Source organism: Microcaecilia unicolor, chromosome 8, assembly GCF_901765095.1.
Source record: "Microcaecilia unicolor chromosome 8, aMicUni1.1, whole genome shotgun sequence".
Lineage (NCBI taxonomy): Eukaryota > Metazoa > Chordata > Amphibia > Gymnophiona > Siphonopidae > Microcaecilia > Microcaecilia unicolor.
Window position 1 is genome coordinate 243,929,044 of NC_044038.1, and position 16,072 is coordinate 243,945,115.

Sequence of the window (16,072 nt, forward strand, 5' to 3'; positions counted from 1 at the left end):
CCCTAGCTGCCTATTAAGATGTTTCATTGCATTGTACATACATTGTGAGTGTCACGTCTGTTACAGGCACATGAAATCTATGTAGTTTCATAAATATAGATATACAGTGGGGGAAATAAGTATTTGATCCCTTGCTGATTTTGTAAGTTTGCCCACTGACAAAGACATGAGCAGCCCATAATTGAAGGGTAGGTTATTGGTAACAGTGAGAGATAGCACATCACAAATTAAATCCGGAAAATCACATTGTGGAAAGTATATGAATTTATTTGCATTCTGCAGAGGGAAATAAGTATTTAATCCCTCTGGCAAACAAGACCTAATACTTGGTGGCAAAACCCTTGTTGGCAAGCACAGCGGTCAGACGTCTTCTGTAGTTGATGATGAGGTTTGCACACATGTCAGGAGGAATTTTGGTCCACTCCTCTTTGCAGATCATCTCTAAATCATTAAGAGTTCTGGGCTGTCGCTTGGCAACTCGCAGCTTCAGCTCCCTCCATAAGTTTTCAATGGGATTAAGGTCTGGTGACTGGCTAGGCCACTCCATGACCCTAATGTGCTTCTTCCTGAGCCACTCCTTTGTTGCCTTGGCTGTATGTTTTGGGTCATTGTCGTGCTGGAAGACCCAGCCACGACCCATTTTTAAGGCCCTGGCGGAGGGAAGGAGGTTGTCACTCAGAATTGTACGGTACATGGCCCCATCCATTCTCCCATTGATGCGGTGAAGTAGTCCTGTGCCCTTAGCAGAGAAACACCCCCAAAACATAACATTTCCACCTCCATGCTTGACAGTGGGGACGGTGTTCTTTGGGTCATAGGCAGCATTTCTCTTCCTCCAAACACGGCGAGTTGAGTTCATGCCAAAGAGCTCAATTTTTGTCTCATCTGACCACAGCACCTTCTCCCAATCACTCTCGGCATCATCCAGGTGTTCACTGGCAAACTTCAGACGGGCCGTCACATGTGCCTTCCGGAGCAGGGGGACCTTGCGGGCACTGCAGGATTGCAATCCGTTATGTCGTAATGTGTTACCAATGGTTTTCGTGGTGACAGTGGTCCCAGCTGCCTTGAGATCATTGACAAGTTCCCCCCTTGTAGTTGTAGGCTGATTTCTAACCTTCCTCATGATCAAGGATACCCCACGAGGTGAGATTTTGCGTGGAGCCCCAGATCTTTGTCGATTGACAGTCATTTTGTACTTCTTCCATTTTCTTACTATGGCACCAACAGTTGTCTCCTTCTCGCCCAGCGTCTTACTGATGGTTTTGTAGCCCATTCCAGCCTTGTGCAGGTGTATGATCTTGTCCCTGACATCCTTAGACAGCTCCTTGCTCTTGGCCATTTTGTAGAGGTTAGAGTCTGACTGATTCACTGAGTCTGTGGACAGGTGTCTTTCATACAGGTGACCATTGCCGACAGCTGTCTGTCATGCAGGTAACGAGTTGATTTGGAGCATCTACCTGGTCTGTAGGGGCCAGATCTCTTACTGGTTGGTGGGGGATCAAATACTTATTTCCCTCTGCAGAATGCAAATAAATTCATATACTTTCCACAATGTGATTTTCCGGATTTAATTTGTGATGTGCTATCTCTCACTGTTACCAATAACCTACCCTTCAATTATGGGCTGCTCATGTCTTTGTCAGTGGGCAAACTTACAAAATCAGCAAGGGATCAAATACTTATTTCCCCCACTGTATGAAGCTTTTTAAAGTGTTATAATGTCAGTTCAATACAAATGAATCATGTTCTTCCATTGTATTCTGATAACATTTATCATATTTCTATTATAGATAAACAGCACAGAAAAACAAACACATTAGAACATTCCTATCTCTAAGCCGACCTTATTGAGTTTATTTTATGCTGACATTTGGTCATTTTACCGCTGTTAACACAATGTAAGTTTGAAATGAAGCTATCCCTGTTGTACACCACTTTGGGTGACTCTCTTCATCTTCGTGGTTAATGAACCCCAATAAATATTTTGATCGGTGTTTACGGTTCAGACTCATCTAGCTGAGGTAACTGCTACTAGGAAAAGTCCTTTCCAAATGAGATACTTTAGCAACGAGCGGTTGGTTCAAAAGGTTGCTTCATGACAGAAGAAAATACAAGGGCACCCAAATGGCAGATGAAATTTAATGTGACCAAATGTGAAGTGATGCATGGTGGGCAAAATAACCCAAATTATAGCTACATGATGCCGGATTCCACATTGAAATACACAAAGAGTGGGAAATTGAAGTCCCCCCTAGTCTATCAACTCTCTACCATTGATTGAAGTCTCCTCTTTTGTCTCGTTGGCCTGGTCTATTTCCCACTCTTTGTGCATTTCTGTTTCGTCATGGGATCTGTGTTCCTCCACCTCTGTGGACCTTTACTAGGTTCCACATTGAGTCACCACCCAAGGAAAAAACTCTAGGTGTCAACGTGGACAATACATTGACATCTTCCACCCAATGTGCAGCAGTGGCCAAAAAAGCAAACAGAATGTTAGAAGTTATTAGGCAAGGAATAGAAAACAAAACAAAATTATTATAACACATTTGTATCATTCTATAGTGTGACCTCACCTTGAGTATGGTCACCACAATGAATTAGAAAAGGTTCGAAGAGGGGTGACCAAAACGATTAAGGGGATGGAACGACTCACTCATAGGAGGAAAGACTAAAGAGGTTGAGGCTCTTCAGCTTGGAGAATAGGCAGCTGAGGCATAACTGGTAGAGATCTACAAAATCCTGAGTGGCATGGAACAGATAAGGGTGAATCAATTGTTTACTCTTGCAAACAGTACAAAGACTAGGGAACAGTAATGCTATAATTTTTTTCTTCTCACTCAACACATAGTTAAGCTCTAGAACTCCTTGCCAGAGAATGTGGTAAAAGCAGTTCGCATAGCTGGGTTTAGAAAAGGTTTGGATAAATTCCTAGCGGTAAAGTCCATAAATCGTTATTAAAGTAGACTGCAGGAAAACTACTATGTCCTTTGGGGTTCATTCCATGAAATCTTGTTACTTTGGGGATTCTGCTATTTGTGATCTGGCTTGAACACTGTTGGAAGCAGGATTCATCTGGCCTAGCTCAGTATGGCAATTGTTATGTTCCATGGGCCTGATGGCTTTTAAATTGAAGGTCTGATATGAAGAGGTGTGTAAAGAGTCACCTTGAAATTGTTAAACAGTCAAGATTTTCTCCATTCTCAGCCAGCGATGTTTGTAATTCTTTTTAAAGTAATCCTGCACCCTCGGTGACCTTCCTTACCACTTTTCTTCACACAGCTACTGAATTTGCAAGGATGATGGATGTGACATTTAATATATTTGAATATTCACTGGGGCACTATTTCTGATAGCCTCTCTCCCAATCTGTACCTTTGTATATACAGTAATTTTATTTTCACCGTACAAATTACATAAGCACAGAAGTAATGCCACACTGGGAAAAGACCAAGGGTCCATCGAGCCCAGCATCCCATCCACGACAGCGGCCAATCCAGGCCAAGGGCACCTGGCGAGCTTCCCAAACGTACAAACATTCTATACATGTTATTCCTGGAATTTTGGATTTTTCCAAGTCCGTTTAGTAGCGGTTTATGGACTTGTCCTTTAGGAAACCGTCCAACCCCTTTTTAAACTCTGCTAAGCTAACCGCCTTCACCACTTTCTCCGGCAACGAATTCCAGAGTTTAATTACGCGTTGGGTGAAGAAACATTTTCTCCTATTTGTTTTAAATTTACTACACTGTAGTTTCATCGCATGCCCCCTAGTCCTAGTATTTTTGGAAAGCGTGAACAGACGCTTCACATCCACCTGTTCCACCCCACTCATTATTTTATATACCTCTATCATGTCTCCTCCTCAGCCGTCTCTTCTCCAAGCTGAAAAGCCCTCCTTAGTCTTCCTTCATAGGGAAGTCGTCCCAACTTAAATAAAAGAAGCTCAGTAATATATATATCAATCAAGGGAATAACTATTTTATACATTAATACTCCTTTGTCAGTAATACAACAGAATTCAAACATTAAACAAAATGAAGCCTGCTTTGCCTCCTGAAGTATAAGTAGAGAGGGAAAACAGAATTCAAAATTTCAAAATCATACTATGAACAATAAGAGAGTTAGCTTACCTTTCGAATAACTATCTATTCTTTCAGCATCTGTTTGTTTGACGTGTTTAGACCTTTGCTTCAAATTCACTTCATACAACAGAAATAATGTGATTCTTTGTCCAGGCCCGTGCCAAGGGTCTATGCCGCCCCCCCCGCAGACGAAATGTTGGCGCCCCCCCCCCCGCAGAAGAACAGTTGGCGCGCGCGCGCCCCTCTCCCCCCCCTTCCCCCCGTGAAGATGATCGCTGCGCGCCCTGGGGGCCTTTAAATCTTTTACTTGCAGTCGCAGCAGCGTCTGTGAAAACGGAGCGCTGCCGACGTCTCCCTTCCCTTGCACTCGTTGGTTCCCTCAGTGTCCCGCCTTCTTCTGACGTCAGAAGAAGGCGGGACACTGAGGGAACCAAGAGCACGAAGGGAAGGGAGACGTCGGCAGCGCTCCGTTTTCACAGACGCTGCTGCGACTGCAAGTAAAAGATTTAAAGGCCTCAGCGTCGCGGGGCGAGGGTAAGCACTGCGGCGGCGCCCTCCAGAGGTGGGCGCCCTCCTGCGGTGCTTACCCCGCTTACCGCATCGGCACGGGCCTGTCTTTGTCCACTGGTGAGCTGTATTATGCTTTGGGAAACAGCTAATGATGCGCTATGATTCAGGGTGTAAAGACGTGTTGGTTTCATAATGTTAATTACTTTCTGAATACTCTATAACTGTTCTTTTATGTTGAAAGTGAGGAGTCTTGTGTAGATCAGTGGAGCAAACTCCACCGCTTTTTAGGCAGCAGAATACGAAACGACTTTTGCAAAGCAGTCCAATATATTGTAAATATTTGATAGAAAAGTTTTAATATAGTAACATACCTAAAGGGGCATAATCGAACGGAAACGTCTATCTCCATGGGCGTTTATCTCCGAGAACGGGTCCGCGAAGGGGCGGATTGAACCGTATTTTCGAAAAAACATGGACGTTTATCTTTTTTTTTGAGCTGGGCGTTTTTGTTTTTCAGCGATAATGGAAACCGAAAGCGCCCAGCTCAAAAACGAATAACTCCAAGACATTTATTCGTGGGAGGGGCCAGGATTCGTAGTGCACTGGTCCCCCTCACATGCCAGGACACCAACCGGGCACCCTAGGGGGCACTTTTACAAAAAAAAAAAAAAAAAAGGTAGAACAGCTCCCAGGTGCATAGCACCCTTCCCTTGGGTGTTGAGCCCCCCAAATCCCCCTCAAAACCCACTGCCCACAAGTCTACACCATTACTATAGCCCTAAGGGGTGAAGGGGGGCACCTACATGTGGGTACAGTGGGTTTGGGGGGCGGTTTGGAGGGCTCCCATTTACCAGCACAAGTGTAACAGGTAGGGGGGGGGGGATGGGCCTGGGTCCACCTGCCTGAAGTCCACTGCACCCCCTAATCACTGCTCCAGTGACCTGCATACTGCTGCCAGGGAGGTGGGTATGACATTTGAGGGTGAAAATAAAAAGTTGTGAAACGGCATATTTTGTGGTGGGAGGGGGTTTGTGACCACTGGGGGAGTCAGGGGAGGTCATCCCCGATTCCCTCCAGTGGTCATCTGGTCATTTAGGGCACTTTTTGGGGCCATATTCGTGGAAAAACAGGGTCCAGGAAAAGTGCCCTAAATTCTCGCTAAAAACACATATTTTTTTTTCCATTATCGGCGAAAGGCGCCCATCTCTGATCGCCGGATAACCACGCCCCAGTTCCGCCTTCACCATGCCTTCGACACGCCCCCATCAACTTTGTCCGCATCCGCGATGGAGTGCAGTTGAAAACGTCCAAATTCGGCTTTCGATTATACTGCTTTATTTGTTTTTGTGAGATAAACGTCTATCTCCCGATTTGGGTCACAATATAGGCGTTTTTCCATTTCGATTATAAGCAGGATAGTAACATAGTAGATGATGGCAGAAAAAGACCTGCACGGTCCATCCAGTCTGCCCAACAAGATAAACTCATATGTGCTACTTCTTATGTATACCTTACCTTGATTTGTATCTGCCATTTTCAGGGCACAGATCGTAGAAGTCTGCCCAGCACTAGCCCCGCCTCCCAAACACCAGCCCCGCCTCCCAATCTCGGCTAAGCTCCTGAGGATCCCTTCCTTCTGAACAGGATTCCTTTATGTTTATCCCACGCATGTTTGAATACCGTTACCGTTTTCATCTCCACCACCTCCGGCGGGAGGGCATTCCAAGCGTCCACCACTCTCTCCGTGAAAAAATACTTCCTGACATTTTTCTTGAGTCTGCCCCCCCTTCAATCTCATTTCATGCCCTCTCGTTCTACCGCCTTCCCATCTGTGTGAGGTGTATACAATAACACAGAAAAACATTTGTTTTTACCACTTTTCATATTTTATTAGAAAGAAAAAGTAAGATAAGCCTTGTGAAACAAACTGAATGTACTGGTACTGACATGACAGTACCAACAAAAAACAAACAAACCTGAAAATGCATCTCATTATAAGCCATATAATTCTGCTTTCTAGTTCTTCATAAATAGACAAAACCATTGTCAGCAATTTTAAATAGATGGACAATATGGCTGCAAAAAAAATAAAGCCATAGAACATGGATATAAATTGTCCATTTCTTGCTGTACAAATAAAAGTTTGGCAGGTTTTCTCTTTATACACATCTCCCTTCCATGTGTAACTAAAAAAAAATGTCTACAATATAAAATGGATTTACTATAAAGGAAGCTACTCATTTTTTACACAAAAAATCCGAAAGGTGTATTCAGCACAGTTCTAAAACACTTAGTAAAACTACTTACAACTATCCAACAAATGATATTTGTCATTTCTTCTTTTTTTTCACATTTTTTTTAAAATTTATTTGCACTTGTACTAGCCATCGGAGTTCCCATCTGCCTCGCTATGAAAGCTGTCCCCAGTCAGAAGGGGCTTTTTTTTTCGCATCTACATTATTCACACATTTTTCCTGCCCAGCTTGAGGGCCTGAGCAAACCAGGCAAGAACGTCCTTCTATGAAGCCAGCCTGACGCAAGCACTGGGATATGACCCTGTTCTGCATGTGAAAAGCAGTTCAAAAAAAAGGGAAAACAGTCCATAGCTAAGCTGGTGGCAAGCAAGGTAGGTGTCCCTTTTGTTGTTCGTGAATCATGAGGTTGACTGTCCTGAGCGTGGAGGCCCTTTTCTTAAGTTCAAAAACGAAACAGCTTTTGCAACACTGAAATCCAGCGAACGATCAGGTGCTTCTGGCCATGAGCTCTAATCCTTGGGGCCTGCTTGATGGCTGTCCAGGTGGCTGGGATTGTACATGCTCTCGAATGGCCGTCCCTTGATCCTTTTTTTTTTTGGAAAGAAATTTCAGGTTTTAGGTGAGGTAGGGTGAATTCTCCCTGGGCAGTATGCTTCAGGAAAACAAAAGAACGTACACTACAGTAAGACCCAAAGAACTCTCAAGTGGTGAAAGAAGCATGCAATCTAAGAGCGGATTGGTTTCGGAGGGTTGCTCGTGCTTAAAGTTTGTGTTAATACAATTGTACTGTGGAAGCTAAATTAAGCTTACAGGGGCAAACGTTCCACAGCAGTTGATACAAAAGGCTTTGCCTCCGTTTTGTTTCTTTGGTAGGATATGTAGAGTGGAATTTTAGAAAGAATGTTCAACTCGGAAGGCAGACATCCAAGTCTGAACATCCGATATGGATGTCCATGTCTCATGTATTTTAGAACAGGATCTGCCGACATACACTGGCTCGAAAGTAAATGAGAAATGGACATCCAAGTGGCTACATCCAGCACGAACATCCATTTTACACAATAAAACGTCCACATTTTGAATGGGGCAAAACAAGGGACAGAGATGTCTGTATGGCAGCAGGGGAACATCCATATGGAGGAGTAGTCTATGGTTAGAGCAGCTGCCTGAGAACCAGGATAGTGGACCCAAAGATGCTAATTTAAATCTCACTATAATTCTTTGTGATATTTTTTTTTTTAATTGTGAGCCCTCCAGGTACACAAAATACCCACTGTGATGTTCCTGTCTCCGATGGAGAACTGTTCAAGCGGAACACCTTTCTGTAACCTGGATGTACCAGGGCCAAATATAGCCCTCTATCTTTCTGGACATAGATGTCTCTTCCCCTTCTGCAATCAGAGTTGGATGCCCATCTTTTGGCCCCTCCTTAGTCCCACCCAGAACACTCCCACTTCACACCCCCTTGACACAGGTGTACAACAGTTTTAGACATCCATATCCTGGCTTTATAAAATTGGAATTTGGACATCTATGAAATACAGAAATTCAAAACATGACTAGAGCTTCTAAAATAAGGACCATCATTTATAATTATTTGTCTTTAAATTTTGAAGAGAAAGAAGTTTTGTAAAATTGTGCAAAGCATCTGACTTGTGGGTTTTCTGCACTTGGATCTCTCTCTCTCTTTTTTTTTTTTTTTTTCTCCCCCGAATATAAACCTGGCCCTATAAGTCAGCTTTGTTTTGGAAAACGTAGCAGAGGAATCTAGTTTCAGGTAATGCATGGCCTACTGGCTCAGGACTCATGGTACTGTATATTTTGAGATAGTTATGAGATGTACCAAGTCTTTTCCCCAATTTTGGCCCAATATATTAAAAGGCTTTCCAAAAACTTTAACCTACACCTGTGGTTAGTCAAGAGAACATAGCTGCAACTTTACTAAGAAACTACATGACAGCTGGAGATTTGATATTCAAACACTTAAATTAAACCTGCAGAGTTGAAAATTGCTGGTTGATGTTTTAACACAGTGATTATTTTGGCCAAACTTTTATAAAAATACATTTGTGCTGCTGCAGGAGGGAACACTGATTGACTGCAGTAGGGCCCCTCAAGTTGGACCTGCTTTCTCTTAAAGGGGCTGGTGGTGGGTTAAATTAATCCCCCTGACCCCTCCCCCTTTGACTTGCAGCATAATTCTCCCATCTCCCTAGCACCTACCGGAGACTGCCCTGGAAGCTTGGGGAGGAGGGGGCAGGAGCCATCCCTGTCAGCACCTTGGTTTAAAATAGTGCTGACTCCTAGTGGTAGTCTTGCAGAACTACCATGTGGGGGTGAATTTTCCAAATAAAGGTTATGCATTAGCAACCTACTTCTCCCAGGAGGAAATGTATTGCCAGCTTTATCCTCTCATTCTCACAAAGTCCAAAGAGAACTGAAACCTCCAGATACCTCTACTTTGTTTTGCCATATGCCATTGGTGCTACTTTGGAGCACTTCATTTTCAAATTTACAGAATGCAAATCGGGTTTTAGTGGTGCTACTGTAAAATAACTCTTACACTGAAAAGAAAAACGTTAAAAATCAATTGATGCACACCCTGTCCCCACACATTTCTAGCACCTAATTTAGCTGAAAGTTGTCAGAACAGTGCTAGAGGCCAAGCAAAGAGAAGGTAAATCTACCTCCACATCCTATCTTGGCAAGGGGAGAGGCTTCTTAGTCCTCTGTGCAACTTTTCCATAACGGCAGAAGGGAGTGAGGACTGCAAGAGGATCTGTTGGTCCTTGACCGACTTTGAAACTGTGACAAGTGGGAGCACCTGGACAGCCAGATTTAGGCTCTATGACAGTGCTTAGATTTAATCAATATGAAACTAATTAATATAAAATATGACTCTCTTGAATCTCATTGTTCAAGGTCTTTGCATGAGATTTTACGAGATACTAATTTTTCAACTTGCCTGCACTGGTTGATTCCACACTCCCTGCTGGGGTAATCATTATCCCAGTCTGTATTTCCTGGGGGGTTTGATGAGCCAGGGGACCGGGGTCCAACGCTCTTTTGAAACTCTGAAGGAATATGCGAGAACTCCTACAAAAGGAAGAGAATATAATATCATAGTCATTTCAAGTGAAACAGACCTAGAAACACAGAAATCGACTCTGTCCATACCAGCCAGAATCTCTACAACCCCTTCCTCTCCCTTAGAGATCCTACGTACTCATCCCATGCTCTCTCGAATCCAGATAGTCCTTGTCTTCCCCTTCATCAGGTGGCTGTTCCACAAATTAACCACCCTTTCCGTGAAGAAGTATTTCCTCAGGTCACTTCTGAGCCTATCCTCTTTCACCTTCACCCTATGCCCCCCCCCCCCCCCCCCAATTTTAGAACTCCCTTTCAATTGAAAGTGACTTGTCTACTGTGTATTTACGCCATGGAGATATCATATCTCCCCCCTCTCCTGCCAAAGTATACATCTGTTATTGAGATCTAAGGCTGTCCCCCATACGTTTTGGGCTAGATTCTGTGTATGGTGCTGAAAAATCATTACACACACACACACACACAAAAACAGCGCTAGCTATTCTATAAAGGGCGCTCAGAGTTGGTGTGGTCATAGCGCACCTTTCATGTGCGTTTCTCCCGCCTACTAAGGCCACACCACAGCTGGAAAATGACTGATTTTCTATTGATGGCCAGGCGCTAATGTTGTCATTAAAACGAATTACCGTGGAAGAACGTACTGACAGCTATTTTGTAGGCAATAAGGGCTCACCCAGTTAGCTCACGGTAATGCGGACACGCTAGGTCAGTGGTTCCCAAACCTGGCCCTGGATGTACCCAAGCCAGTCAGGTTTTCAGGAACAGCATAACATGAAAGCCTGATCATGTTACATGTTCGTAATACATAGAATAGAATAGAATAGAAGCTTAGCCTGTGGTGGGAGGCAGGGCTGGTGGTTGGGAGGCGGGGATAGTGCTGAGCAGACTTACAGTCTGTGCCAGAGCCGGTGGTGGGAGGCGGGGCAGGTGGTTGGGGGGCGGGAATAGTGCTGGGCAGACTTATACAGTCTGTGCCCTGAAAAAGACAGGTACAAATTAAGGTAAGGTATACACAAAAAATGGCACATGTGAGTTAATCTTGTTGGGCAGACTGGGTGGACTGTGCAGGTCTTTTTCTGCCATCATCTACTATGTTACTATGTTAGAATGTGACTATGGACAGAATTGTTATTATTGCAGTTTACCCCCCCCCCCCCCCCATGATTTTAAACACCACGGTCAGCAATGACATAAACATAAACACCCCCATCAGAATTTAAAAACTGAATATCTGGGAATGAGAAGTTTTCCGGGTACTGTCTCTATTCAGCACTGGTACCCGAATAACATTCTCAACTATGAGGGTAACTCCTGGCTCTACCCCAGACCACCCTGACACCTTCCGAATAGTACTGGGGTGGTCAGTAAACATAATCCAGGTAATGTCAATGAAAACGGGTGGCTGGCCCTGGTGAGCGACACTTATTTTGGGTAGAAGCCGTTCCTATGTTAAGAGCCACTGAATCGAGCAACTCATGGGTGCAGGACATTACATCAACTGCATTCGATGAACAGAAAAGTCTGAGAACGAAGCAAAATGATTTGCCTGTGGACATGTGTATCCATGTTGTGAGAAGAAGAGTGCCCAGCAGTGGTGTACCAAGGGGGGGGGGGGGGCAGTGGGGGCGGTTCGCTGCACGCCTGTCGGCTCTTCGTTTTCATGCTTCCTCTGCCCCGGAACAGGTTACTTCCTGTTCCGGGGCAGAGGGAGCATGAAAACGAAGAGCCGGCAGGCGCGCGGCACCCCCCCCCCCAGCGGCGTGCACCCGGGGGGGGGGGGTTCTTTTGCCGGGGGGGGGTGGCGTCACGCTGTTCTGGGGGGGGGGGCGCATCGGCGATCCGCCCCGGGTGTCAGCTCCCCTAGGAACGCCACTGGTGCCCAGTGTGTGGGTTTGTTATGGGACTTCTTTCACCAGCTGCTTATTTTTCTTTATCTCTGGTCTACAATGAGGAGGGAAACTTGTCAATATCATACAATTGCAATTTTGGGGGAGAGTTTGTGCTCCAACAAGTTGGCACAATAATTCTGGTTTTCAAACTCATTTGAACTATTACCATTTTGTTTCTAGCAAGTCAAACGTGGTGGCTTTTCCATCCCTTCCTTGGACAGTTAGTTTGTCTTCAGATGGTCTTTTTACTCACACCTTTTCAGTGAGTGTTCAAGTACCGAAATGCATTGTGGAACAATGATCAAACACTACATTAGAATAAATCTCACAGGTACCTTTGACTCCCAGACTGTGCAAATTTTCCAAAATAAAGCACCTGTGCACCTATTTCAGCATGAGAAACGTATAGTTGTGAAAAAGCAATCTAGGTTTGTATTTTCTCTTCATATGCTCTAATGATGGGTCCTGAAAATGCCTCTGTTAAATGCAGCCAAAACCAGGGCTGCCGGGAGACTGGGCCGGGCCCCCACCGCCACAGTCCCCAGTCTCCACCTGCCCACCCCGCAGCCCAGTTGACCGTCCGCCACCGGGCCGAGCCCCCTGCATTCAAATCACAGCACCTCACCTCCGTGTGAAAGCACAGCAGCAGCAGATCGCCTCCCTTCGAGCCTTCCCTCCATGTGTCCCGCCCTTGCGGAAGTTACATCAGACGAGGGCGGGAACACAGGGAGGGAAGGCCCGAAGGGAGGCGATCTGCCGCTGCTGCGCTTTCACACGGAGGTGAGGTGCTGTGATTTGAATGCAGGGAGCCCGGCCCGGTGGCAGATGGTCGACGGAGCCGAGGGCGGGCGGGTGAGACCAGGGACTGCAGTGCTGGGCCCCTCTTGGAGGCCCGGGCCCGGGGAATTTTGTCCCCTCTTCCCCCCCCCCCCCCTTCCCTCTGCGGCCTTGGCCAAAACCACATACTCTGCAAAGCACTGCAAATACTTGTCTTCACACTGAAGGAGATCCATTTTCAGACAAGTAAATCGCTGTCTACCTAAGTAAATGGCTTTGGAAAATCGTCATGTGGATGCACAAGCTTTCAGGTTTCCTGAAAATGTCTACTGCATTTTTCAGCTGCAACAGTTTAACATTTCTACATCTATTGTAGCAGGTATTTTAAGGAAGAAGGTTGCTGGTCTTTTCCACAACCCACCTGCTGCCCTGGAGGTGAAGCGTTCATCGGGGGCTGTACCTGCAGTGCCATGGGAGGAGATAAGATGGATGGCTGTTGGACCTGCTGCATGCCGATCGGCTGGTTGAGGAGAGAGCTTTGCGGATGGCGTAAGGACAGCTGCTGATGCAGAGGTGGGCTAATCTGGAAAGAAGGAGGAGGTGAGGCACTGATACTGGGCAACATAGATTTGGAGTTGAGGGTCCTGGGGAGGCTGGGATGAGGATGCCCACAGTAATTCTGAAGATCTGATGGAGACAGGAAGGACCCCAAGCCTGGATATGGTGATGAGGCTTGTGGTGCCATATTGTACATTGACTGTTTTGGTAGGATCATTTTTGAAGGTTGGTTGGCCTGTGGACTCTTGGCCTCACCTTGGTCATTGTAACTCTGCAAGACAAAAAAAAAAAAACATTCTTATAGGACAAGGCTGAAAACACGTTTGCTTTGTTTCATAGTGTAACTAGGTTGATCAAATAAGACATTTGTTCAAAGTCCGCATTCTTGGAAATATGCATGGTTTGGATGGTAACTTTTTTCCAACTAGTCAGAGAAAGACAATTCCTGAATTTATATCAATGACTCTAAACAAGTAATTTAAAAAACAAACAAACTTTGATGTCTTAGAAGTACATTAAATCTATGTTTCTAGCTTCTACAATATGGTAAAATTATGTATAATCATACCTGATAATTTTCTTTCCATTAATCATAGCTGATCAATCCATAGACTGGTGGGTTGTGTCCATCTACCAGCAGGTGGAGATAGAGAGCAAACTTTTGCCTCCCTATATGTGGTCATGTGCTGCCGGAAACTCCTCAGTATGTCGATACCAAAGCACCATCCGCAGGACTCAGCACATAAGAGAATTACACCCACGAAGGGACACTCTGCCCAGCTCACCACCGCCGAAACGGGGGAGGGGAATTAACCCAGCTCATCCCCACACAAGTGGGGGAGGGGAATCCGTCCAGCTCATCCCCGCGGAGCGGGGGAGGGACACCACACCCGCCGATGCGGGGGGATCTGGCTTATCCTGCAACCGCAACCGCGGGAGGAGCTGACTGACCCTAACACCACCGAAGCGGGAGGGGTACAAAGCTGCCCTACAGCCGCACGAAGCGGGAGGGAGTGCCGGCAGAATTTATGTCTCAATCCAGCCCCGTAAAACGGGGGGGAGAGGAATGCAGCAGCTCACTGTAACACAAACTCGTCTCATCTCTTGAAGAATCCAAGTGAAAAAACTTGAACACGAAGTCTTTCTGAAGTAACTGAAGACTAAACTTGAACCTGAAATGCAACCAGAATAAAAACAGTATAGATATCTGGGAGGGGCTATGGATTGATCAGCTATGATTAATGGAAAGAAAATTATCAGGTATGATTATACATAATTTTACCTTCCATATCATCAAGCTGATCAATCCATAGACTGGTGGGATGTACCGAAGCAGTACTCACCCAGGGCGGGACATTGAAATCCCTGACCTCAACACTGAAGCTCCAAACCGGGCCTCCGCCCGTGCAGCCACCGTCAAACGGTAATGCTTGGAGAATGTATGAGCCGAAGCCCAAGTTGCCGCCTTGCATATCTCTTCCAAGGAGACGGATCCCGCCTCTGCCATCGAGGCCGCCTGAGCTCTTGTGGAGTGAGCCTTCAGTTGGATAGGCGGCACCTTCCCCGCGGCCACATAAGCCGCTGCCATGGTGTCCTTGACCCATCTTGCCACTGTAGGCTTAGCAGCCTGCAGACCCTTACGAGGACCTGCAAACAGGGCAAACAGATGATCCGATTTCCGGAAATCATTGGTCACTTCCAAGTATCTGATGATGACTCGTCTCACATCCAGATATTTAAGAGCAGAGTACTCCTCTGGGTAGTCCTCCCTACGAAAGGAAGGGAGACAGAGCTGCTGATTCACATGGAAGCGAGAGCAATCTTGGGCAGGAAGGAAGGTACTGTGCGAATAGTCACTCCTGCCTCAGTGAACTGCAGAAAAGGCTCTCGACAAGAGAGCGCCTGGAGCTCGGAAACTCTTCTGGCTGAAGTGATAGCCACCAAAAAGACTGCTTTCAACGTCAGGTCTTTCAGAGATGCCCTTGCCAAGGGTTCAAAAGGCGGCTTCTGCAATGCTCTTAGCACCAGGTTGAGAATCCACGCAGGCACCACTGAGTGCAGAGGAGGGCGCAGGTGATTAACTCCCTTGAGAAAGCGCACCACATCTGGCTGCGAAGCCAGGGAAGCACCCTTCAGGCGGCCCCTGAAGCAAGCCAGAGCCGCTATCTGGACTTAAAGGGAACTGAGCGACAGGCCTTTCTCCAGACCTTCTTGCAGGAACGCCAACACTGAAGAATTGGAGCAGTGAAGGGAGAAAGCGAGCCGTAGAAGTAGAGCGCTTCCTCGCTCTCAACATAGTGGCGATAACCTTGTCTGAGAAGCCCTTCTTCCTCAGACGCTGCCGCTCAATAGCCAGGCCGTAAGACCAAAGGGAGAGGGATCCTCCATCACCACGGGACCCTGATGTAACAGGCCCTGCTCCACTGACAGCCGCAGAGGATCGTCGACTGAGAGCCTGATCAAGTCCGCATACCAGGGACGTCTGGGCCAATCCGGACCCACCAGGATTACCCTGCCGGGATGCTTTGCCACCCGGTCTAGCACCCTGCCCAACATGGGCCAGGGCGGGAACACATAGAGGAGCTCTTGTGTCGGCCACCGTTGGAGAAGAGCATCTACTCCCAGGGATCGAGGGTCCCGTCCTCTGCTGAAAAAGCGCGGCACTTGGCAATTGGCCGATGACGCCATCAGATCTAGGCTCGGCTGGCCCCAGCGCTTCGTGATGTCCAAGAACGCCTGAGCAGATAGTTGCCACTCTCCGGGCTCCAAGGTATGGCGACTGAGAAAGTCCGCCTTGACATTCATGACTCCGGCAATGTGGGCCGCTGAAAGCTGCTCCAGGTTCGCTTTCGCCCACTGGCAAAGACTCATAGCCTCCTTGGCTAGAGGGGCG

The 16,072-nt window shown here is 46.4% G+C and overlaps 1 protein-coding gene across 7 annotated transcripts in view; it reads right to left on the bottom strand.

The window, feature by feature from the left end:
- Window positions 1–6,471: 6,471 nt before the first annotated feature.
- TOX2 (TOX high mobility group box family member 2) overlaps window positions 6,472–16,072 on the bottom strand; it is a 314,937-nt gene continuing 305,336 nt past the window's right edge. For 5 of the 7 annotated variants that reach the window (XM_030212722.1, XM_030212723.1, XM_030212716.1 and 2 more), the window contains 3 exons: window positions 13,043–13,450; window positions 9,813–9,943; window positions 6,472–7,432 (listed from right to left, as the gene is read on the bottom strand). In XM_030212722.1, coding sequence (XP_030068582.1) covers window positions 7,357–7,432; window positions 9,813–9,943; window positions 13,043–13,450 — 615 coding nt within the window. In that variant the 3' untranslated portion in view covers window positions 6,472–7,356. Of the gene's footprint in view, window positions 7,500–9,812; window positions 9,944–13,042; window positions 13,451–16,072 lie in introns of all 7 variants that reach the window. The other 2 variants (XM_030212719.1, XM_030212718.1) reach the window with 2 other exon arrangements.